We start from the raw sequence: 26,734 nt of genomic DNA on the forward strand, positions 1-26,734 counted from the left end.
TTTTTTTTTTTTTTTGAGCTATTCTGATAGATGTGTAGTTGTATCATGTATTTTTCTATTACCCTAAAATATATAATTCTGTACACACTGGGGTCTTATCTTTAACTACATGAACCATCTCCCCACTCGCTGTCATCACTTGGTTTGTGTTCAGTAGATAAAGACTAATCTTTATGTAAGCCTAGGCAAATATAATTAAAAAATAAGTTTGGCACCTTTTTTCCCATTTGCATTAGCAAGAATTATTCAATCAATTTATCATTTAATGATGGTTCCAGTTGCTCACACAGGAAAGATAAAAATTGGAAAACATGACAGGATTTTTGAGAATATTTCCAGTAGACACTGTTCTCATAAATAGCATGATCCAATCATTGTAAACAGCAATCTGAGAATGAAACGTCCAAGTTACAGGTGACCCCTTTGGTAGCTACAAAGTGACCTTCTGTGTACAAATACCACATCCTTAGGTTAGGATTTCAGCCATCGGGAATGTGTGTTATTGTCATATTAGTATCATCCCCTTTGAGTCACGCTGTACACTATATTTGTAAGTTGTAATATCAAATTAAAGAATTAGTTCCAATATAATTGTCAAGAAAGGTTTACATCTTTACAGGAGGCATTGGGGTTAGAATTTGAATGTTTTGTAAAGCTGGGAGACTTGTGGGTGCTGGAGCTTGATATTCAGAACAAAGGCAAGATGTAACCTTCGTAATTAGTAATGTGGTGTCTAAAACTTTGATCACAACCTCTTTTACTCTGAGACTCTTCTTAGAGATCATATAAATTGGTGGAAAGCATTGCTGCCGGTGGCTGAGGCATATTGCTTGAATAAAAGCACTTCTGCCATCCAAGTTCATGTGGACATTGGTTTGCCCAAACCAGCACCCACAGAGCAGGTTGCCAAGATTGAGTTTAATTTGCGTAAATATAAAATCTGTTCACTGGTTTCAAGTGAGAGACCACATAAACTAAAACATTTAACCTGATCTCAGCTGGAATTCTTCTTACCCTTTTGTTGGTGAGTTGTGTTAGTTTTGCCCAATGGGTTGTTTGAAGAGTGTTTGAATCTGCCCATTAATGTTGTTTTGATATAGTCCCTTTTTATCAGTGTGGGCTTGATGGCTAAGGAAGTAGCCAATTAATTACACAAATACCTCCTTTAGTTCTGTGAGAATACGAAGCAAGCAGGGGAGAGAAGAGACAATTATCTAAACTGATGTGACTGTTTTGTAGAGGTAAATGGATTGTAATTATGCCAGGCTTCATGCTTTATTACTCTATTTGACGTGGTGACTCGCTAGAAAGATACCATTTCATTTGGAAGATGGATTGTCCTTGTAATGTGTACAGAGGTGAACCCTGCTGAAATCCATCCGCCCGCAGGCTCTGCCCCATCACCATTTCTAAAGCGCCCCACCCTCATGGCAGTGTCCCAAGGGAAGGCGTTTCCATGGCAACCTCAATGGAGGCAGTCAGCTGACGTCTGGCACCGCCTGTGCTGGTGTGCACTAGCCTTCTCCCCTCTCTCAACCCTCCCCTAGCCTTTAAACTGTATTTGTTAGTGGTCTTTAATGGAAAGTATATAATCCCTTAATGTCAGACCCTGAGTGCCACTCATGTTTATTTATTTATTTAGGTAATAAATTTACCTTCCTTAATAATTCTCACCAGTTCTTAGGAGCTGTATTATTTTGAGCATCTTGTGCAAATGTTTATATTTCTGCCTGTTGTAACAGAGAGTTACTTAGCAAAATTAGATACTTGGAAATGTCTATTCTTAAAAAAAGGTGATGTCTATATTAAAGAGAAATTTAGAAAGACACAGATGTTAAGGGTTCAGTTTAATTTTCTTACTCTCATTGCTTTAGAAATGAAACAATCTTTCTACTCTCATTATAATTTTTTTTTTAGCTCCCAATGATTTACTATTGAATTTGAATGAGCCACATGGTTTTAAACTATTTCTAAGAAATGTGACATCAAAAAAAGTTTTTTTTTTTATTAATAAGAGAGAAGTCAGAATTTCAGAGCTCCCTTATTGATTGTTTTCCTGACATGTGTTCAAAAGTTAATGGCTTTTGTTGTACTGCTTAGAGACCACTGCTTATGCTGAACAGTACTAAGCAAACCAATTTATAATATCAAAAGCTGGTGCTTTCAGGCACAGAGTCCATTTTCATCAGTACTATACCTGGAAATTCAATTTAAAATGTAAAAGATGTATCAAAGCAGTGTCTGAAAGCAACAATCACTAGGGCCAATTTATGGCTCCTTTAAAGAGCTATCTCATTAAAGAAACACAAAGCCTTTAAGAACTAAAGTATAAGACTATAAGAAAATCAGTATAACACCACTTTATTTATCCAGAAGTCAGATTGCTAGAAGCGAGATTCTTTTAAAACAAAGCTCTAGACAGAGATACGTATATAAAAAGAGATCTCTACATTTGCAGAAATAGATGTCACTTAAGCTGAGGCATTAATAGGTTTTCTTTTATACAACTGTCTTACAGCTCTCTTTTATGCTGTAAACATTTTTTTTAAATTTTATTTTGTCGATATATATTGTGGTTGATTATTGCTGCCCCAACCAAAACCTGCCTCCCTCCTCCCTCTCCTCCCTCCCACCCAACAATGTCCTTTCTGTTTGCTTGNGATACGTATATAAAAAGAGATCTCTACATTTGCAGAAATAGATGTCACTTAAGCTGAGGCAATAATAGGTTTTCTTTTATACAACTGTCTTACAGCTCTCTTTTATGCTGTAAACATTTTTTTTTAATTTTATTTTGTCGATATATATTGTGGTTGATTATTGTTGCCCCGACCAAAACCTCCCTCCCTCCTCCCTCTCCTCCCTCCCACCCAACAATGTCCTTTCTGTTTGCTTGTCATATCAACTTCAAGTAATTGTAGTTGTTATATCTTCTTCCCCCCGCCCCCCCCCCCGGGTTTTTATTTGTTTGTTTTTTTATGCTGTAAACATTTTTGAGCACCTACTATGTGCCGTGCATTTGACAGGCACTGGCAGTGCAAGGGTGTGTCACGTGATCTCTGCCCACAAGGCCTGGTGGACCATGAACCCTGGGAGGGGCAGGGAAGCGCACCAGTCCATCCAGCACAGTGCCTGGGATGCTCACCGTGGCAGCCTCACAGGTGCACAGCGCTGTGATGCCTTGCTCTCAGGAGGAAGCTGGCGCGCAGGGTCACAGAGCTCGCAGAGAATGGAGCTGGGCTTCACACCTTTGTGTGTTTCACCTGGTGCTCAGTCCCAGCAGTCACCTATTGTCTCCCTTCATGGTGAATAACACAAATAACTCACATCGTGTAAGAGGAAAGAAATAACACAATCTTTATTTATTGCATGCCTAATGCTAGGCATTTATTAGGTCTTTTAGTTATACTGTAACTCGATCATTATAAGAATCCTGTGCAGGAAGTATTATTTTATAAATGAGGAAACCATTTCTCAGAGAAGTTGGTCACTAGCACAGGGTTTCAGTACAGGTTTTTCTGACCTCAAAGTCCAAGTTAGCCATGAAGTTAGGCATCCTCTGGCTTAGTAGCCTATATTGCTCTCCATCTTTCTCTCACCCATTTCCCTTATTTATGTCTTCCTTACATAAATAATTGCTTTTTTAAATATTTAATCTTAACCTTTTGAGGATAGGTGACGTGTAGGCTCTCTGGAAACTAAGTAAGCAAACCAGAGCGCACTATCCAGTGCGCCCCCGGGCCGGCCCTAAATAATTGCTTTTTTAAATATTTAGTCTTAACCTTTTGAGGATAGGTGACGTGTAGGCTCTCTGGAAACTAAGTAAGCAAACCAGAGCTTGTGTATTGGCTCTGTTCTGATATCAAGGGCTCCCAAGGTATGGTCCATTAAGGATACAAAAATAGTAAAAGAGAAAGAAACCTTTCACTTCATTTACCTTGGGGGCAAAAAACCAGCACCTTTGAAGAGAGACTTTCCTTCAACAAAGGTAGTATAAGCTAAAAATATCCCCTTCTGTGCTGTGATTTTCATCCCTTATAATAGACATCTGCATATACTGTCTCATGTGACCCTTCCCCCGTCACTGGGAGGCAGCCTGCACTGGTCCTGGACTCACAGGCATTTAACAAATAGTTCGTTTTTTTGTTATTGGCTGAGATCCAGAACAAACTTTCTTTACACAGAATTGTTATAATGAAATTCCACTGCACTAAAACCAGGAGAATCTGGTTTTCTAATATAACAGACATTAAAAGGATTTTATTTTATTGGAATTATATCTAAACAGAAGCATCTTTACAGTGTGCCAAGGTGGGGGTTTGTGTAGCAGGGGCAAGTGCAGAGAACAAATTCAGGATTCTCTCTCCTGACTTCACAAATTACTTCTTTGGCTTCTGAGGAGGGAACAGTCATTTGCCTCAGACTCTGCCCTTACTCCCTGCTCCTCCATGCCCTGGCCATGCCATCTAATAGCTTTTAACAAAGCTTGTGGGGTTGTAAAAATATCTTACATTGCATTTAAAGATCATTCCACTATAAATGGTAAAGGACAGATGAGAAATCGGGCCCCAAGGGTTCTGGCAGCACAGGTGTTCGGCTATGTGGTAGCACCTGGATGGTTGTTGAATGTGTGTGCCTCAGTGGAGTGCTGAAGCCTGAGATGAGGAGCATGCACATAAGCTTGACATAACACACATGTAATGGCTTTTAGCATGGTTCTTGTCACACAATGAAATGCTCAATAATTATAAGCCGCTCTTAAACCCCTTGCAAACTGGCGATCCCATGCCTGTAGAAATCAGAGAAGGATGAAGTCAGCCTTCAGAGCCCTCACTGTTTATTTTTTGCTCCTGCTTCTCATTCTGCCCGAGTGTTCTCCCCCATAACCAAATAGCTTCCTCACTTCATTCAGTCTCTGTTCAAATATCAGCTCAAAGGGGCAGTGTAGAATGATACCCTCCACTCCATCCTATCCCTCTCTAGGCCTTTGTACCTTTTCATTCTTCGTCATAGACCTTATCACCACCTGTCACATTATAGAGTTCTTTACAGTCTAGCTCCCCCAACCCCCACATTAGAACATAGATTCCAGGAGAGAAGGGTCATGGACTCTCTTGTTCCCAGAACGCTGCCTGCCATACTGCAGGTGCTCAATAAGTGGATGTTGATGGATGAGTTGGAGGGGTCGAGATGAAGAGAGTCTGTCTCTTGAGACAGAGAAATGAACAGGTTTCTCTCTTGGACAACTGGGTAGATGGTGGTGCTGGTTACTCACCAAGATTGGAAATGTAGAAAAACAAGCAAGGAGGTGGCAGGAAAGTGTGGAAATAAGGTCTACGTGGGTTTCATTTGAGGTGTCTGAGGAACATAAAATGGAGAGGCCCAGTACACAGCTGACTGGAGAACAATCTAGGACGGAAACTTTCTTAGTCAGTTGGGGGTGCTACAACATTCCACAGATTGAGCGACTCAAACAGTAGGAATTTATTTCCCACAGCTCTGCAGGCCTTGAAGTCCCAGATCAGGATGCCAGCATTGCTGGGTTCTGGTGAGGGCCCTCTCCCTGGTTCACAGATGGCTGCCTTCTCACTGTGTTCTCACACGGCAGAGAGAGAGAAAGCTCTCTACTGTCTCTTCTTATGAGAGCACTAATCCCAGCGTGCGGTCTCCACCCTCAGGACCTAATTACCTGCCAAAGGCCCATCTCCAAATACCATCACACTGTGGACTAGGGTTTCAACATATGAATTTGGGGAGGTTGCAAATGTTCAATCTGTAGTAGACACATAGATTTGGAAACCATTACTGTGTGGTAGCTACAACCATGAGAGTGAATAAGAGTGTCCATGGGGAGTAAGAAGAGAGAGGGGAAATTGCCTGTAAGAGAACCAGTAAGAATAGGGTTTTTAAGACCATGATGAAGGGTTTGGCTTTGATAAAGAGGAACACATGGAAACCATCAGAGCTTCCTGTGCAGAGAATGCTTTGAACTCTTCTATACCTTTCGCTCTCATTGTCTCCCACACATGCAGTACATTTTGGTCATCTACTACCTACCAGGTCCCAGGGAAATAAAAATGAGAAAGACACAGCCTCTGCTTATTGTTTAGTGGGTGAGGCAAATATATACAGAAGTCATCACAGTGCAACTTATTAAATGCTGAGACAAAGATAAGCATGAAGTGCCATGAGAGGGCACAGAAGAGGGCGGAAATGGCTTTTCAGGACAGGGAAGGGTTTTGGGGCTCATACGTATATGCAGACACTTGTGCCTTCATGCACAGGGCACTTGTAACCTTTTTCAGATTCTCGAAGGGGTGTGTGACCCACTGCTTTTGACAATGCAGAGAAACACATTTTAAGTGGCATGATGAGGTTTGTTTCTTAGAAAAGTACTGAAATGAGAAGAGGCTGGTGAAATAAATACCATTTCGGGGACTCTTGAAACAATCTCAAGGGACACGGCATAAGAAATGGACAGAAGAAACAAGATGTAAGAGGTTTCTGAGTTATTCTTAATTAAAGTTAACTTTTTTTGAATACTTTTTGGTCTCTTGGCTTACCTGAGGACACAAAGTTAGTAAGAGGCAGTGCCAAGAACTGAGCCCAGGCAGTCTGGTTCCAGAACCTATTCTATGCTCTTTCACTGTTGTGTGCTGCCTCCCAGTTGGGAACAGATGAGTTACAGAAATTGAGGACTCCTCTTTTGGGCTTGGGAGGTGTCATAACTGGTGGCACTTATTTGAAAGAGGGCCCTAAGAAGGAAGCGGGGTTCGAATAAGGTGGTAAATTTCATTTTGTTCAGGTCAAACATGTCCCAATGGGCCCTCCAGGGCACCCTGTTTGTGCTTTCCCAAAACAGGCAAAAATATCCATCTGGAGCTGCAGGGAAATGTCTAAGCCTGACATTCACTCTCGAGAACGATCAGAACTGCAAAGAGGGGGAAATTTGCGGTCTCTTCTCCTCAAACAAGGCTCGCACTTCCCACCCCCAACATGCTGCCTCCTGGCTGCCCAACTGCATGGGAAACTCCCCAGGAGAACACTACATTTTCTCAATTGTTTGCATGCACTGTCTAGAATAGAGACTTGGCACCTCCATTTCTGAACAAAATGGAATAGATGCATTTCTCACTCTCCATCACACTAAATACAGTTAAAATCCCTGGGCATTATATTATAAAACAAACATAAGATTATAGAAATCAGAGAGAAGAAGATGGACCAGCTGAGACCTCAGGATGGGAGAAGCACCATGGCAGTGTGTTTCCTGGGTTTTCTTTTTGCCTCCTCTATACCCTGGACTGGGTGCCGGAGAAGCCCCCAACCCAGAAATACCAATGAACACAAGAAGAAAAACTTGCTCCCTCTTAGCAAAAGATGGGGAAAGGAGTAGCCTAGCGAAACAGAAACCTTTTTGACAGTGAACACCTTTTTCCAGAAAAGCACCGGGCATAAAAAAAAAAAAATGCAGGCATCCCAACTCCCATCCACAAAGGCCAAGGGAAAAGCCTAGACCTCTACCCTTAGCAGTAAAGAGGTTCCCTTCTCCCAACCCTTCCCTGCTGGGGTGGTGCCCTGTGGAGATACTGAACTTCCATCCCCACCCAGGGGTAATGAGGTGCCTCTTCCCATTCCATACATCAGTGGAGGCTGAGTTAGGTGTCTAGGTTTCAGGCACTTCCCAGAGGCTTCAAGGTGCCTCTCCTACTCCCCACAAAGGTGGTGTAAGGAGAGGCCAAGTTGGGGGGCCTTGGACTTCCACCCCCATCCAGCAGTAAAGCTTTGGTGCTGCCTTCCCGTACTGGCTCATTTTTCGTGGAGGCCTGCTAAAATGGAAGAGTTAAATAAGATCCAGAGTCTCATAATGCAATACCCAAAATGACCAGGGTACTATAAAAAAATCACTCACCATACCTAAAGTAGAGAAGTGCTAGTGTGCATGGATTCTATTTGTTGACAAATATAAAGAACAAACCTAACATGATGAGTGAATAAGCTTTTTGCATTGAGAAAGTCACTTATTTGTAAGGTAAAAAAAAAAAAAATCCAATTAAAAGACCAATAATGAAAGCAACTTAATTAAGTTGGTATTTTGAGAGAAAAAAATAAATTTAAAATAGATAATATAAAACTTGATTCAATTAGCAAAACAATTAGCTTTGTGAAATAATAATTTGACTATCTAGGACCCAATTATTTAATAGTTTTACATAAAGCAATGGTTATGTGCAATTAGAATCACTTGGGGAGCTTTTACAGACTGTTGATGCCCAGCCCAATCCCAGACTAAATAAATCAGAGTATCCGCATGATTTTAATATGCAGCCATGGTTGAGAGCTGTTGGCCCCAATAAACCATAATCAGAATATAAGTGGGAGGATTTTTATGCCTTCTGAATAGTCAAAATAGATGTGGTAGAGTTTATGCACTAAACTTTGCATGCTGTTCCTAAAGGAGCGCCCTCTTGGGCCATTTGTCTTGCTTCATGTACCCTTGTGATGAATTTGATTTTCTGGTTCCCGAGCCCATAGCAATAAATCTGAAGCAGTAATTAAACAGGAGTCAATCTCTTAACAGGCAGGCATATTGTATGGCTGCAATATATGAAAACACAAAGTACAGGAAGACTCAGAGGAGATTTAGTTCAATTCCACTAGATGGGTTGGTATTAAAAACTTGAGTGATTTCTTGAGCTATTTCCTCAGAGCAGTCTTTTTGGGATTAAAATTCAATTTTTCATGAAACTACTGCATTCCAAGTTGTAAGACAAACCCAGGAATTTAAACTGTCAGATATTCTAGGAGAGACACCTCCAATAGGCCTCTCTGAGATTTTCAGCAAAAAGAAAACAATTACCCATTTGGCTGATACCCATGAACTAGTAAGTTCTAACCACCTTTCTAGAAAAGAATTTGACAAGTTTAGTCTAAATGTGAAAAAGCTGATTTTCTTGCTACAAATGAGGTACTTGCAACAAAAGGGAAAAAATGATTCAAGCACTTAAATTAATAGAGGAGGCCGTGGCAGGCCCAGCTTCCTGTGCACTCTCTAGAGGGATTTGTATTTAATTGTGTAAAGTACAAAATTCATTTGCGATGAGAACATTATCTAGGTTGTAAATTTTCTTCTTGATGGTGCCCTTGTTTCCTGTCAGGATGTGGAATATTTGGAACAAACCGAAGTTGAATACGGAGATGTTATTTATTCAGTGCAGTGAGATGGATTGGTAGGGGGAACTTATTGAAGAGTTTTACTAAGTGAATTTCACCAAGCTGTTAAAACCTAGAGTTGAAAGCCCTTGTCAACTAGTGATGTAAACTTCACCCCTTAATCAGTTGATGATTATTTTTATTGACCTGAATAATATTGATCAATAGTACTAGGCTTATACAAGAACTTCTGTGTATAATGCTGATTATACTGGTTTGGAGACAATTTTTTGTTACTGCTCAAGGCCCATATTTTATATAATAGATTTTATTTCATCATCAAAATGCCGTGGTTCACCCATTCTGGTATGATTTTTGGAACATGTGGTCCAGGGCTGCGGTCATGTGGACTTCAATAGCCCTGAAGGGGCATCTCTTTTAAAGCATGCTTACTAATTAATGTTCACCATAATAACTCTGAATCCCTAAGAAAGTAAAAGAATAATTTGATTCTGGTTAGTGAAGCTGAAAAATATTTCTTAAATATAGTATTTTTTTAAATGTTCATCCAACATATTAAAATAAAAACAGATTTACTGAAAGCAGTATTTTTTCATAAAGGAATTAACTCTTACTTATCCCAAAATATGCATTCTTTCCACAATGCATTTACAAAATCAAGATTTCTCTGTGTTCTGGTCACTATTGCTGCACAACAAACTACCCCATACTTACAACCATGACCATTTTATTATGGTCATGGAGTCTGAGGTCAGAAATTCTGAGAGGGAAAAGTAGATGGCTTGTGTCTGCTCTACAGTATCTGAGGCCTCAGCTGGGAAGATTCTGAGGTGGGGGCTGACTCAGGGCTGGGGACTGGAATCATTTGAAGGCTCATTCACTCCAATGACTGCCACCTGGGCAGGGGGGGACTTGCAGGCTGGGACTGCTGACTGGAGAGCCTCATGGCCTTTCAGAGATGCTTGGCTTCCTCACAGCATGGTGGCCACAAGGTGGTTGGACTATGTTAGAGCTCAAAGCATGCATGCCTTACTGAACAAGGCAGAAGCTTCATCACCTTGTATGAACTAGCCTTGGAAGTCACACAGCCTTGCTTCTGCTGCATTTTTTTGATTAAAAGCAAGTAATATGGTCAGCCCAGCAAGGGGAGGGGACAGAGACCCCCATCTCTCAATGAGAGAAGTGTCAAAGAATTTGTGAACATGTTTTAAACACTCCACAGTCTACAGTGTGGTTAAAAATTATTTACATTACTCTACATTTAAAATGCACTCATCTCCTCTGAAGATGCCCTAAAAGTCTCATCTTCTTGTGGTATTAGGTTGAAGGTCGAGGGCCAGAATCCCATCATGTAATTCAGTCCAGACGAAGTTCCTGAAGAAGAGTTCTTCAACCTGAAGACCTGTACACTAAAAGGACAAGTTATCTGCCCCACGTACACAACATATAGTGGTGAAACAGAGAAGGATACCCATAATAGACACTCCAATGCTGAGAGTGTCCTGTTCAAAAAGGAGGGGATGGGAGACAGATGACAGTCACTGGCCATCTGTGTTTGCATCTAAGTAGCCTTCTTAGCCTGCTTCCTGCCCACAAAAGGTTGGAGGTCCAGAAGCCTTTTTGTATTTGGTTTTTTTTTTTTTAATCTTCATTAATTTTTGTTGTTCTTTATGTGTTTTGTTTTATTCTTCATTAATTTTTCTCTCTTTGCATTTTGTAATGTCTCTGTCCCTTTCCATCCAGTCCTGTGAAATACCAGTGGATTCACTGTACATCATTTTATAACCTCCATTAGACAAAAACCACACCCACAAATCTCTTTAAAATAAGCTCTCCCATACATTGGGCTCCTTGTGAGCGACTATAGGACAAAGCCCTTAAGACTCTTAGGAGCATGATTGTTTAATGGAGAGAACTTGTAAGGCATGCCCTCAAGATCTTTAGGGAGCCTTTAATCTGTCTGGAAGATTCTATGAAGCAATGCCTTAGACCTTTCTGAGGTTTTAACAAAGGATCTTTCAATCCCACTCTGCATTTGATCCATTGCCCTGAAACCATTTCTTAATTTAAGAATCATTTGCCATCTGGAGAAGTTGGGAATAAGAAACAGTTTTATTTTCAAGCCTACCACCAATTGCAGGCTTCTTTATACTTCCTCTAAATTTTGCATGAAAGCTGAACAGTTCTTTAAGATCATCTCTCTCTCACGTTTTTTCATAGACAGCAAGAAGTCACATGACACCTTCAGTATTCTGTCTAGAAATCTCCTTATCTAAGGGCTGGCCCGTGGCTCACTCGGGAGAGTGTGGTGCTGATAACACCAAGGCCACGGGTTCGGATGCTATATAGGGATGGCCGGTTTGCTCACTGGCTGAGCGTGGTGCTGAGAACACCAAGCCAAGGGTTAAGATCCCCTTACCAGTCATCTTTAAACCTCTAAATTTTGCATGAAAGCTGAACAGTTCTTTAAGATCATCTCTCTCTCACGTTTTTTCATAGACAGCAAGAAGTCACATGACACCTTCAGTATTCTGTCTAGAAATCTCCTTATCTAAGGGCTGGCCCGTGGCTCACTCGGGAGAGTGTGGTGCTGATAACACCAAGGCCACGGGTTCGGATGCTATATAGGGATGGCCGGTTTGCTCACTGGCTGAGCGTGGTGCTGAGAACACCAAGCCAAGGGTTAAGATCCCCTTACCGGTCATCTTTAAAAAAAAAAAAGAAAAGAAAAAGAAATCTCCTTATCTAGATCATCACATTTGTTAGGTACATGTTCTGTTCTCTACTTTCCCATAGGCAGCAGTGTTGTCAATTTTCTGCCGCTTCATAACAAGGGTCCTCTTTCCTCTAGCTTGAAATAGTATTTTCCTACTTTTCTTCAGGCCCTCTCTGACCACCTCCTTAAACTCTGCCATAATTCCACCAGCAGGCTTCTCAAGGCCCTTCCGACTTCCACCCACTTTCCAAAGCCCATGCCAGGCGTTTGGGATTGTGTTACAATAGCACCCCACTCCTCATTTCAAATTTTTGTTCCAGTTACTATTGCCATGTAACAAACCACCCAGACTTAGTAGAGTAAAACAACAATCATTTTATTATGCTCATGGATTCTGTGGGTCAAGAACTTGGAAAGGGAATGGTGGGGCCAATTTGCCTCTGTTCCACAATGTCTAGGGCCTCAGTTGGGAAGACTCAGAGGCTACGGGTTACTTGACAGCTGAGGCTTGGAAACCCTCACTTGTCTGGCACCAGGGCTGGCAGGGCACGAATCAGGACTGCAGACCTGAGCATCTACACATGACCTGAGAGGCTTGGCCACCTCAGGACAGTCAGCCTGCTGACATGGTGGCTCAGGGCACAGATACATTGTTGCCTTCAAGTGATGGTTGTTTGTAAAGGGATAAACTCTTAGTTATGCCAAGCCATGCATTATTTCTGTGATGAACCTGCACAGTTGAGCTTTCTGGTTTATAGATACTTGAGGCAAGGAGTAAAGAGGGAACTAGGAGTGAGGGGTGGGAAAGGGGAGGGGGTGGGCAAGGGGAAGGGAAGGGAAAGAAGAAGGGATATTGGGAGGGAAAGATGAACAGAGAACAAAGAAACAAAGTGAGAAATAAAGTCACCAGGCGACCTGCAAGGAGCCAGAGCAACTGTCTTCCTAGTTTCTGAATGGAAAACAGAATGAACAGAATGTTCTCCACCAAGGAGCAGCCAAATCAATTTGTTAATTGAGATCAAAAGAGCATAAATACTGCAATTCCGCAGTCAAACCAAAGAACCAAAATAGAGAATAGTAAACCCAAAAAGCCAAGTTTATATATCAAAATACAGGAAGATACCTAAAGAAATTAAGTGACCACTACAATTTCATGAAAGCTCCTTGTGTGTCAGGCCTATCTTTGGTCAGAAGGAAAAAACCCAAGTTAATGAAGTCCCTCAAAGGTGTATGCAGAGAATAATAACAAAGCAGAGAAGAGATCCTCCCACTCAAGAAGACTACTGAGTAGCTGGGTATTAGGGGTAAGTTTGGAGCAAAGACACCCCAGGGTAAAAACAAGACATGAAGCACTATAAAAAAGGCATAGATTCTCCTCCCCAGTTGGTCCTCAAGGGTTTTAAAGGAGTTGATCCTCATTTTAAAAGATTCACTCTTTTAAAGTAACAAGAGCTCATGACCTATTACTTTATTAGAGTCTTATGTCATAAAATGTCAGAGCCTTTTCCTGGATTCGCATATTCTCCAGAAATCTGCAGCTTCTTGAAACTAATTTTTGGGATTCTGGATTTTACAGCTAGTATCTTGAGGCCCCACAGTTTTCACTGACAAAGCGTGCACATGGCATGCAAAGGCAGAGACATAAAGATGCCTACAGGGAAATAAAGAGGAATATGAAGCAAAAAAGACAACAAGCAAGATGGCAGGTAGTGACAGTGGACACTGGTCATCCCCTGACTTTTGTGGTGGTATAGCTAAAGAAGCAGTTTTGCAAATATGAACAAATAGTCAGTGTCGGTTCTTGTCCTACAGAGTGAGACTGACTGTGATCTAACAATGAGTTTATGGCCTCAACATAAATTTATTCAAATTGTTGAGAACTGGAAACTAGAAACCAAGGAGTAACTGTCCATTAAGAGAAATAAAGTGAAGTTAAATTCTATCACAGGGAATCTTACTATAGGAAGACTATGTAGGCAGTCAAAGTGTAGTCATGTGTCACTTAACGACAGGGATGCCTCCTAAGAAAGGCATAGTTAGACGATTTCCTCGCCATCTGAACATCATAGAGTTCACTTGCACAAACCTAGATGGTGCAGCCTACTGCTCACCTAGGCTATATGGTGTAGCCTGTTGCTTCTAGGCTACAGACCTGTACAGCATGTTAGTGTACCGAATACTGGAGGCAGTTGGTAACACAATGGTAAGTATTTGTGTATCTAAACGTAGAAAAGGTACAGTGAAAATACAGTGTGAAAGATTTAAAAAATGGTGCACCTATACCAGGTACTTACCATGAATGGAGCTTGCAGGACTGGAAGTTGCTCTGGGTGAGTCAGTGAGTGAGCGGTGAGTGAACATGAAGGCCAAGGACGTCACTGTGCACTGCTGTACACTTTATAACACTGTACACGGAGGCTGCACTAGATTTATATAAAAAAAATTTTTTTCTTCCTTATCTTTTCTTCCTACATTAACTTTAACTTACTGTAACATTTTTACTTTTTAAAATTTTAATTTTTAAAATTTTTGACTCTTTTGTAATAACACTTAGCTTAAAACACAAACACATTGTACAACTGTACAAAAAATATTTTCTTTCTGTCCTGCTTTTTTCTATTTTAAAATTTTTTATTTTATTTTTTTACTTTTTAATCTTTTTTGTTAACTAAGATATAAATAAGCACACACACACATCCTAGGCCTACACAGGGTCAGGATCATCAGTGTCACTGTCTTCCACCTCTGTATCTTGTCCCACTGGGAAGTCTTCAGGGGCAGTAACATGCATGGAGCCATCCTCTCCTGTAATAACAGTGTCTTCTTCTGCAATACCTCCTGAAGGACCTGCCTGAGATTGTTTTACACTTAACTTTTTTTTTTATAAGTAGGAGTATACTGTAAAATCGCGATAAAAAGAATAGTGTAGTAAATACACAAACCAGTAACATAGTGGTTTATTATCGTTATCAAGTAATATGTACTGTACATAATTGTGAGTCCTATACTTTTATACAGCTGGCAGCACAGTGGGTTGTTTACATCAGCATCACCACAAACACATGAGTGATGCCTTCTGCTACGGTGTAAGGACAGCTACAATGTCATTAGGCAATAGACATTTTTCAGGTCCATCTTATGAGACCACCATTGTATGTGATCTGTCATTGACCAATACATTCTTTTGCAACACATGACTGTAATTTAAATTCCATACCACCTATTTCAAGCAATTTCAAGTAAACCTGTATGCTATTATAAGAATTTAAATAGTCACCTTAAGATCATCATTATTTGGCTGTTATGTCACCCTCAAAGATTAATGATTTTCTTCTTAAAATTCTCATAGTCCTAATTGGCACAACCCATGTAAACAAAAAGGCTGGGGAGAAAATGCAGTATTCATGAGTTTGTTCTCACTACAGTAGACTCCTGGATTTCTAGGTCTAAGTAATATCTTTCCAGCTCTCAAGAGTTTTTAATGCCTATTTAACTTGTAGGTATAAAATAAGACTTAAAAAGAACAACCAGAGAGAACTCTGGTATCATGAAAATGTTCTATATCTTGATTTGGGTGGCAAAAATTATCCACCTATACACTTTAAAAAATCTATGAATTTTATTGTTAATAATTATACCTCACCTGTATACTTAAATTATGTGAATTCTATTCTATGTAAGTTATGCATCAATTTTTAAAACTCAAGTTTTATACAGTATTTTGGTGGGAGTCAGGGTTATATGTTTTAATTTCCAGTTAATTTGTTTTTTTATCTGCTAAAAATAAGAGCTAGATGATTGATATCTGTTAATATACCTAGTCTCTGTCATTTAAAAATTGTATTAAAGGATCCAGGCAAAAGTCTCTGATCAGCCATCGTACTTGTTTTTAGTCCTGTAATACTTTTATCCAGGGGAGGAAGTCTATTCTCTCTTTATCCACAACACTCTGCTACCAAAGATTGCTGGTTGGTTAGAAACAATTAAAGCTGATATTGTACTGATGAAATAATAATAAATACGTTTGAGTGTTTACCAGCTTACTATGAAGAGAAGTATTGTCTTTTATACTATGGGGTATTGTAAAATGAAAGTTGATACAAAGGCAAAACTTCATACTTGCTTTGAAAAAGTGAAAGCCATTGAGCCTGACCACAAGGAGATAATTCTAGGGGACAAGCACACAGATAACATGCAAATGTGACCTATTAATAAACTGAGTCATACTGATGCATTTTTTACTAGGCAACCATCCTTACACTTGTGGAATATGCTCTCTTGGTCATGGTGTGTTGCCTTGCTGAATTCAGTTTGTTAATTAATTTGGATTTTTGCATCTGTACGTGTAAGTTAGTCTGACCTCTGGTTTTGTGTTTGTGTGTGTGTGTGTGAGAGAGACAGAGACAGACAGAATCATCAAGTTTTGCTCCTAAGAATAAATAAAATGAGTGTCAGGATAGTTTCTATCTTTTTTTGTGTTGTAGAGCATTTTAAGTAGGATGAGAATTACCTGGGCCTTGAAAGTTTGCTTGTTATGCCCAATAAAAATTAGGAGTGTTTTTCTGACAGTGAAAAAAAAATCTTCCCTAGCTATGAATCAATTCTGATTATTTTATCTTTCTTTAAGTCAATTTTAGTAATTTTTGTTTTCCTCTAAAGTCATGCATTTCACGAACTTTTTAATTCATTAATATGAAATTGCAAAAGTTCTTATAATTTCTAAAATAAACATACTTTTTCTTAAAATGCTTTCTCGTTCCTAATGTTAGACATTTGTGGTTTTGCCTTGTTTTTACCTTGACTAGACTCTGAAGGGTTTGATTTTTGTTTTTTGGTTTTTTTCCCAAAAACCAGCTTTTTAATTTATCATTTTTGTTGTTTTTCTCATTTATAAACCGCTTTTATCTTAACTAACATTTTTTTTTTTGCTCAGATTTCTTTTGTTCTTTTCTGGCTTTCTGGGTTGATTCTTTAATTTACTTCCCTTTCTTATTTAATAATAAAAGTATTTAAGACAACACATTTCCTTCCGAATTTAGCTTTGGCTGCATCTCATGAATTTTGATGTGTAAAGTTCTCTTTCTCACTAACTTCTTCATTATCTAATATTGCAACTGTAATCCCTTTAATCCAGGAGTTGCTTAAAGAGGTGTTTTTGTTAATTTAATTCTCTATAAGGTTGTTTCATTGTTGTTAACCTTTTGTTATAATTTTCTAGCTTTACTCTGCACTATGGTTATAGAATGTGGCTAATGCATTTCCTACTTTTTGTAATTGTGAGAGGAGTGCTCTTTAGTGGCTGGTACCTAGTAAGTGTGTGTAAATGTTTCAGAGACCATAATAAATGTGTTAAAATTCCATGTAACTCCATACATCTGTTGATTTTTCAGCCTCTCTCTAGCCTCATTTTGTCTGCTTGAACCAACAAAGGGTGGTTCACCCACTAAAATCATGATTCAGTCTCTTTCTTCTCATATCATAACAGTTTTTGCTTTATATGTTTTAGTACCATATTATTTATATTCTTTGTCAATATAAAACAAAGTTTTGTGTTTTTAGCCTTGGATTTTGCTTTGCCTGTTATTATTATTCCCATTCCCACTTTCTTTCTGGTATATCTTTGTCTATCCTGTTACCTTTTATCTTTCCATAGTTTTTTGTTTTAGATACATTTTTTTATAGACAGAGTTTACCTAATCTGTGAGCCTTCATCATCCGGTGAAGGAGCTGTATTCCATTCACATTTCTTATATAAACTGACAATATTTTTTCTTAAATTTCATCATATTATTTAAATGCTTTCAATTTCATGCTCTTATGCTATTTCCTTCTTTTTTCTAGTTGCTACATTGGCCAAGTTTTACTTATTCTCTTTTTTATTAATGGTTAGAAAGTTATACATCCTTTCCTATTTTAATAATGGTTACTGTTAAATATTTAAACTGACCTTTCTTAGTCAATACCAAGAATAAAATGGATTTACTTATCTCATCCTTTGAATGATGGCAAAATTAAAATGAGTTTCCTTCCTATCCTTTTTCCCCATCTTTCATATATTTTCAGAGAGAAGAAACAACTTTTTTTAAGAAAATGATGTAAACCTGAGTTTTATTTACCTGTGTAGATAACTTATTTTTTTGTGCCTAGGTTCCTGAAGATTTATTTTTCCCTTTATTCTAGAAATATAAAACTTCCTCTGGGCTACATATCCATATGATTCATTGTTAAGTTTGGCTGGTACCGTCACTCCTTTGTATCTAAAGACTCAAATCTTTCTGAAATGGAGAAATTTTCTTCTATTGTTTTTTGATTTTCTGCAATATCCATTTTGTTACTGCCTCCATTGTGTATTTAATTTATCATGTCTGTTTTTCAGAATTATTTCTTTTTCTAATATTGGTCTGGTTTGCATTTATTTCAAAAATAAGAATACAAATTAGAGAGGTTCTCTTCTGGTGCGCTCTGCTCTCTTGCGTTTACTCCACTGCAGAGGAGGACATGGCTCGGGCTGGCCGGGCTGGCTGGGCTGGCTGGGCTGGCCGCCTCCTTCGGAACTGCTGGGTTCTCTTCTGGTGCGCTCTGCTCTCTTGCGTTTACTCCACTGCAGAGGAGGATATGGCTCGGGCTGGCCGGGCTGGCTGGGCTGGCTGGGCTGGCCGCCTCCTTCGGAACTGCTGCCTGGTCAGGTTCACTGTTCGGTCCTTCTTCCTATGGAGAGGCTGGGACAGTTGAGATGATGGGTTATGATCAGAGGCTCTGTTTGCCCTGTTCAAATCTTCGAGGCCAAAGAAAGAGAAGGTTTACATTCATCATAGCATGTGATTGCATAGATTATGGAAATGAGGAGGCAACTGGGTGGGGAGTGTTGATAAGGAGCTTCTCTTTAATTCAGAGCAACGTGTTTGTGTGTTATGGCTGCCCAGTGATAACTGAGGCAGGGACCCCTTCCCTGGCTGAGCTATTTCCACATAGTCCCTTCCATTTGCACGGTACAGTAACATTTTAAAATCATATATTCAGTCACAGAGTTTTACTGTCATACCTTCGCTTAGATTTAAATGTAAAACCCTTGAAAAAGAGGGATTTTTACCTAATTATCTTTTTGTTGCTACTGTTTGATCCTTACCACAACCTTGTGAGGTAGACAAGGCACCAAGAGTTACCCTTATTTTACAGAAAAGGAGACTGATGCTCGAAGAAATTAAATGTCTCACTCAAGATCACATGGATGAGTTGGAATTAACACCCAGGTCACCCCTTAGTCCACTGCTTCTCCCCACATATCATCCTGTCTCCCAAAACAAGAGATATTCTGGTGCTCGCCGTCCTGCCTTGGTGACAACAGGAAGTTATTCTTTCGTTATTTGTGTATCAGAGCACATTAAGTGCTGTTTTCTCTCTTTTTTAAAGGGACTCTGACACACCTCTTGGCCTGAGCGTAGACATGAAAAATTTCTACCCATGGCAGATAAAGCCACCCAGGCAGGTAGGAGCAGGAAAAGGGAGGAAGAAACGCCTACACCCTGAGATGGGATGGTGGCCGAGAAGAGAGTCACAGGCTTCTTTCCTGTGGACCAAACAGCATCTAGGAAGGGATTCTCTGTCCCCATGGTTTCAGCATTCATTGCTGAATCTGTCCCTTTTCCCTGAACCCCTGCAGCTAATGCTCCTGGGATATGCTGGCAGAGTTTCTGCTGTTACACTTCTCATTTTATTAGGCTTTAATCAAGCTCTCCAGTGAAGTGCTACATAAATTCAGTTTTGAATTTCACATGTAAAATAATCAAATGAGAATGAAGCATTAGAGACATAAAATGTTTTTTTAAATGAGAATATTTTTAATTTAATCAAATAAAAATCATCTGGATGCAATATGTCTAAGTGGCAGAGAGATTGCTATAGTCCCTTACCACTGGTCTCAAAGCCCATGATCTATAGAGGTTGGCCACTGATTTCCAATTCCTTGAAAATTTTCCCTTCTCTCCATTAAGCACTGACCCTGGCATTCTTTAAAATCAACCTTAAAACTCACCTCCTATGAAAACTTATTCATAGGGGTACTTATTTATGCAACTTATGTTCATTTATACCTGATATTTGAAAAAGCCTGGTGTGATAGAAAGCACATGGGTCTGAATCAGTCCACAGGCCAGAGTTCCAGTTCCCAGCTCTGCACATCAGCTAACCTCCTTGAGCCTCAGTTTCCTTATCTGTAAAATGTGGACATGGAATTACATGGCAGTTATCTGCTAGTACCCTCTTCCACTGATCCAAGTGGATTATGAATCACCCAAACACAGGGATGTCTTCTGCATCCCCACCCCCAGCCGCTGGCACTCTGCATTGCCCCAGTGGCTACCTTGTTCATGCTGAGTACCACCTAACTGACAGCACCTGTGGCAGCCAGGAGGTGGCACTTTGGTATTTGCTGCATTAGAAGAACAAACCACAGAATGAGAAATCACTCTGGCTTCTGCGTTAGTGACCAAAGTAAAATAAAGGGACTATATTTTTAAATTTTGTATGTAATAAATAAAGTTGACTTTTGTGGGTAGTGTTGACTTTTGGAGGTCTCTGAGTCAACACATATAGATTTGTGTAACCACCACCACAGTCAGGATACAAAGTACTTCCATCACCCCAAAAAACTCCCTTGAATCAGACTTCCCCCAACCCCACATCCTGACAACTACTGATCTGTTGTCCATCCTTACAATTTTGTCTTCTAGAGAATATCATATAAATGAAATCATACAGTATGTAACCTTTCACTCAACATAATGCCTGTGAGATTTATCCGTGTTTTTGCATATTGATAATCTGTACGGTTCCTTCATTCCTTTTTATTGCTGAATAGCATTCCACTGTGCAGATGTGTCACAGATGTTTAGCCATTCTCCTGTTGATGGATACTCAGGTTGTTTCCAGCCTTTGACAATTCTTGATAGAGCTGCTATAAAAATTCATGTGTAAGTTTTTAAGTAGACATAAGCTTTTATTTCTCTAGGATAAAAGCCTAGGAGTGAGATTGCTGGCTCATATAGTTAATTCTTGGTTTAACTTTTTGAGCTAACCACCAGACTGAACAGTGGCTGTACCGTTTACAGTCCCACCAACAATGTATGTAAGTTCCAGTCGTTCTGTTCTCCCCAGCATTTGGTATTGTCACTTTGTTGTTATTTTGTGTGTTTTATTTCACCCATTCTGAGAGGTTTCTGGTGGTATCTTGCGGTTTTCACTTGCGTCTGTCTCCCTAATGGCTGGTGATGTTGCGCGTCCTCTCGTGATTATTTGCCACTTACGTGCCTTCTTTGCCCATTTTTTCATTGAATAGTTTACTTATTAAGTTTTAAGAGTTCTTTATATATTTTGGATACAAATCCATTGTCAGATATATCTTTGCAAATACTGCCTCCCTGTCTGTGGCTAGTGTTTTCATTCTCTCACCAGTGTCTTTCTTAGAGCCAAATTTTTTAATTTGATAAATTCCAGTGTGTCAATTTTTTTATTTTATGGATTGTGCTTTTGGTGTCATTTCTAAGAAATCTTTGCCTAAACTAAGAGCACAAAGATTTTTCTCATGGTTTCTTCTATAAGTTTTCTAGTTTTACATTTAGATCCATATTCCATTTCGAATTAATTTTTTATAAGGTGTGAGGTTTAGGCAGACATTTATTCCTGTTGGCATGTGAATGTCCACATGTTTCAAGTTATCCAGATATCCAAATTATCCTTTCTCCATGAAATTGCCTTTGCACCTTTTTGAACAATCCACTGGCCATACTCACATGGGTCTATTTCTGATCTGTTTGTATTTCTTTGGTTGCTATAGCTTTACAGTAAGTATTAAAAACAGCAACTGTGAGTCCTCCAACTTTGTTCTTCATTTTCTAACTTGTTGTGGCTATTCTAGTTCCTTTGCCTCATCATACACATTTTAGAATCAGCTTGCTGATATCTACGAAAAATCTTGCTGAAATTTGGGTTGGAATTGCATTAAATCTATAGATCAATTTGGGGAAACTGGCATCTAAACAATATTGAGTTTTCTAATCCATGAACACATTATTTCTTTCCATTTATTTAGGTCTTCTTTTATTGCGTTTATCAGCATTTTAAGTTGACTTCTTCAGCATTTTTTAGTTTTTATCATGTAAAGTCATACACACATTTTGTTAGATTTATATCTAAGTATTTTTGGTTTTGGAGTTGTGGATGGTTTTATTTTTAATTTTTGTTTCTAGTTGTTCGTTACTAGTATATAGAAATATTTTTGTATGTTGGCCTTGTATCCTGTGACCTTACTAAACCTACTTATTAGTTCAGGGAGCTATTTTGTAGATTCCCTGGAATTTTTCCTGTGTCTTTCATGTAATCTGAAAATCGAGGCATTTGTTTCTTCCTTTTCAATCTTTATGCCTTTTAATTTCTTTAACCTGCCTTTCTGCACTGGTTAGGGCCGCCAGTATGATGTCGCATAGCAGCAGTTACAGTGGAAACACTTGCATTGTTCCCGGTCTTAGGGGAGAACATTCAGTCTTTCTCCACACTCAGTATGATGTCAGCAGTGGTGTTTTTGTAGATGTCATTTATCGGGTTAAGTTCTCTTCTAATCCTGGTTTGCTGAGAAGTTTTTACCTTTTTTATCAACATGAACAGATGTTGAATTTTGTCATGTGCTTTTTCTGCATCAACTGATACAGTCAAGTGGATTTTCTTCTTTATTAGGTCATTTTATCCTGTCATTACATTGATTTTCGAATACTGAAGTAGCCTTGCATTTCTTACAAAAACCCCACTTGGTCATGGTGTATCATTGTTTTTATATATTGTTGGATTTGATTTGCTAACATTTATGTTGTTCGAATACTGAAGTAGCCTTGCATTTCTTACAAAAACCCCATTTGGTCATGGTGTATCATTGTTTTTATATATTGTTGGATTTGATTTGCTAACATTTATGTTGGCCATTTTTGCATCCATGTTGATGAAGGATGTTAGTTTGTAGTTTTCTTGTACTCTCTGTGCTTATTTTTGGTTTCAGAATAATGCTGGCCTCATAAAAAGAATGAGGAAGTTCTCTTCTATGTTCTAGAAGAAATATGCAGAATTGAAGTTTGGTAGAATTTACTAGTGAAATCATCTGGGCCTGAAGCTTTCTTTTTCAAAAGGTTTCAAGCTACAAATTTAATTTCTTCAACAAATACAGAACTATTTAGGCTATCTATTTCTTATTGGGTGAGTTTGGTAGTTTATGGCTTTCAAGGAATTATTTGGTTTCATCTAAGTTGTTAATAAGTTGTTGTACTCAGAGTTGTTCAGAATATTCCCTTATCACCCTTTTAGTGTCTGTGTGGTCTGTAGTGATAGCCCCTCTTCTATTTGGGGTACTGGTAATAAGGTCCTCTCTCCCTTTTCTCTTTTGGGCTAGAGGTTTATCAATTTTATTCATCATTTGAAAGAACCGTCTGTTTGTTTCATTGTTTTCCCTATTGTTTTTCTGTTTCCAGTGTCATTCATTTCTGCTCTTATCTTTATTATTTCCTTCCATCTGCTTGTTCCATGAAACTTGATAAAGATTAAAGTCATCAGTGTTTTATTTTTGGTTTCAGAATAATGCTGGCCTCATAAAAGAATGAGGAAGTTCTCTTCTATGTTCTAGAAAAAATATGCAGAATTGCCATTATTTGTTCTTTACAAGTTTGGTAGAATTTACTAGTGAAATCATCTGGGCCTGGAGCTTTCTTTTTCAAAAGGTTTCAAGCTACAAATTTAATTTCTTCAACAAATACGGAACTGTTTAGGCTATCTATTTCTTATTGGGTGAATTTGGTAGTTTATGGCTTTCAAGGAATTATTTGGTTTCATCTAAGTTGTTAATAAGTTGTTGTACTCAGAGTTGTTCAGAATATTCCCTTATCACCCTTTTAGTGTCTGTGTGGTCTGTAGTGATAGCCCCTCTTCTATTTGGGGTACTGGTAATAAGGTCCTCTCTCCCTTTTCTCTTTTGGGCTAGAGGTTTATCAATTTTATTCATCATTTGAAAGAACCATCTGTTTGTTTCATTGTTTTCCCTATTGTTTTTCTGTTTCCAGTGTCATTCATTTCTGCTCTTATCTTTATTATTTCCTTCCATCTGCTTGTTCCATGAAACTTGATAAAGATTAAAGTCATCAGTGTTACTGAGCAAAACCATTACAAAGTATATCTTTAAATTTATTCATTTGAGAACCATCCTAGTAGTTTTCCACGCATTGTCTCTTTGCAGTTGACTGGTCTGAGTGTCTCCAATGGAAAGGACCAACTTGTGGTGTTCCACACAAAAGACAACAAGGACCTCATTGTCTGCCTCTTCAGCAAACAGCCAACCCATGAGAGTCGAATTGGAGAACTTGTTGGAGTCCTGGCGAATCATTTCAAGAGGTAAAATTTGATTTTTATAACTAAGAGAAGTTTTAAATATATGAAATCTTTAATCATAATTATCACTGAACTTGTTTTGTACCATTTAATATATTGAGTTATTTTCCTCCATAAGGACAATTTAAATCATCTGTTTCACAGAAGGCAAAATTAGCATCCAGGCTTAAGATTAAGATTAAGCACACAGTTTCAAGATTAAGAACGATCCTCTAGTTTTCCAGCCTCCAGCTGAATCAACAATGAGAGATTTCCCTGATGGTGATTTCTCTACTGCCATTCCAAATGTAGTTAAATCCAAAAGATAGAAAAATTACTTCACATTCATCTTGTTACAGCTTCTCATTTACCCCAAATATAACCAATTATTGTGTCTACTATGACTATAAACAAATTAGAAGGCAGATTTAGGACACCATGTAAGTCCATAAAGACTAAAGGAATTCCTAAAAAAGGAAATAACCACTGTAAAAACATGGAGTTATGATGGCATAAGTCATATCCTGAGAACTTCATAGTAAGCCTAGATGATAGCTGAGGTATGTACGTGTACTGAACAATGATATAAGAAATATGAACAGAGAAGGCTGGCCATTTAGTTAGTAGAACATGGTGCTGACAATACCAAGGTCAAGGGTTCGGATCCTCCCGCTGGCCAGCTACCCAAATAAAACAAAAGAAATATAAACAGAGAGCAGATCCTGAGGGTGATGAGGACTAGTGAATGGATAATTTTAAGCAATGGAGTGGTTTTGTCTGTATTTACTGGAGTTTTTTCGGAGATAGTAGGGCTTTTCTTATAACACCAAGATTAAGGATTCAGAGCCCAGTTCCAGCCAGCTGCCAAAAAGGTTGTAGTGTATTTGGGGTGGGCATGTCTCTCAAAGGTCTCGCATTCTCATTGTGTCGTACTGTCTTNTAACTAAGAGAAGTTTTAAATATATGAAATCTTTAATCATAATTATCACTGAACTTGTTTTATACCATTTAATATATTGAGTTATTTTCCTCCATAAGGACAACTTAAATCATCTGTTTCCCAGAAGGCAAAATTAGCATCCAGGCTTAAGATTAAGATTAAGCACACAGTTTCAAGATTAAGAACGATCCTCTAGTTTTCCAGCCTCCAGCTGAATCAACAATGAGAGATTTCCCTGATGGTGATTTCTCTACTGCCAATCCAAATGTAGTTAAATCCAAAAGATAGAAAAATTACTTCACATTCATCTTGTTACAGCTTCTCATTTACCCCAAATATAACCAATTATTGTGTCTACTATGACTATAAACAAATTAGAAGGCAGATTTAGGACACCATGTAAGTCCATAAAGACTAAAGGAATTCCTAAAAAAGGAAATAACCACTGTAAAAACATGGAGTTATGATGGCATAGGTCATATCCTGAGAACTTCATAGTAAGCCTAGATGATAGCTGAGGTATGTACGTGTACTGAACAATGATATAAGAAATATGAACAGAGAAGGCTGGCCATTTAGTTAGTAGAACATGGTGCTGACAATACCAAGGTCAAGGGTTCGGATCCTCCCGCTGGCCAGCTACCCAAATAAAACAAAAGAAATATAAACAGAGAGCAGATCCTGAAGGTGATGAGGACTAGTGAATGGATAATTTTAAGCAATGGAGTGGTTTTGTCTGTATTTACTGGAGTTTTTTCGGAGATAGTAGGGCTTTTCTTCCATCAAATGCTCATGGCATTATAACACCAAGATTAAGGATTCAGAGCCCAGTTCCAGCCAGCTGCCAAAAAGGTTGTCGTGTATTTGGGGTGGGCATGTCTCTCAAAGGTCTCGCATTCTCATTGTGTCGTACTGTCTTTGCCTCCTTCACCCGCCCAACCTGTGCTGGGAGACCACTCATCAAAATCAGTGACAGAAAAATGATACATGTGTCCAGTTCCTTTTTCTTTCTAAAGTACATCTCCTAAGTTCCCAGAAGTAATCAAGTACTCCTTATTGTTTTTTTTTTTTTTTTAGGTTTAGACATGGTTTTGCTTTCTGAAAACAAAGATGCATTTAGCAGCAGATATCCACGTGTCTAATTCTACTGTGTTCATTTTTGCTAAGTGTATAGAACCTAATTTTAGAGATGGGTGCACAGACCATTTATTTTATGTTATTAGACCTTGTATTCTAGATCAAAATGGATCTTTAAATATTTTATATGATTAAATACTTATAAATGCTATAGGTAAAATAATGCTTAGTGGTCATCTGGTGGAAAAAAAATTAGGACCTAACTAAGGAATTACCTTAGTTAATAAATAATAGTANCTGTTGGAATATTTTTCCAAATCGAATGTCAAATATAACTCTTTAACTTAAGGGGATTTTTTTGTGTGTGTGTCTTTTTTCGTGTCCGGCAATGGATCGCAACCCTCAGTGTTGCGCCCGTACCGGACCGG

At 38.7% G+C, this 26,734-nt stretch overlaps 1 protein-coding gene across 4 annotated transcripts in view; it reads left to right on the forward strand.

Annotated features, from left to right (window-relative positions):
* Positions 1 to 26,734, forward strand: part of MYO1D (myosin ID) — a 268,223-nt gene that overhangs the window by 144,653 nt on the left and 96,836 nt on the right. For all 4 annotated transcript variants that reach the window (XM_008571096.1, XM_008571094.1, XM_008571093.1 and 1 more), the window contains exon 20: positions 24,159 to 24,313. In XM_008571096.1, coding sequence (XP_008569318.1) covers positions 24,159 to 24,313 — 155 coding nt within the window. The remainder of the gene's footprint in view (positions 1 to 24,158; positions 24,314 to 26,734) is intronic.

Source organism: Galeopterus variegatus, unplaced genomic scaffold (genome assembly GCF_000696425.1).
Source record: "Galeopterus variegatus unplaced genomic scaffold, G_variegatus-3.0.2 Scaffold660, whole genome shotgun sequence".
In the NCBI taxonomy this organism is placed as follows: domain Eukaryota; kingdom Metazoa; phylum Chordata; class Mammalia; order Dermoptera; family Cynocephalidae; genus Galeopterus; species Galeopterus variegatus.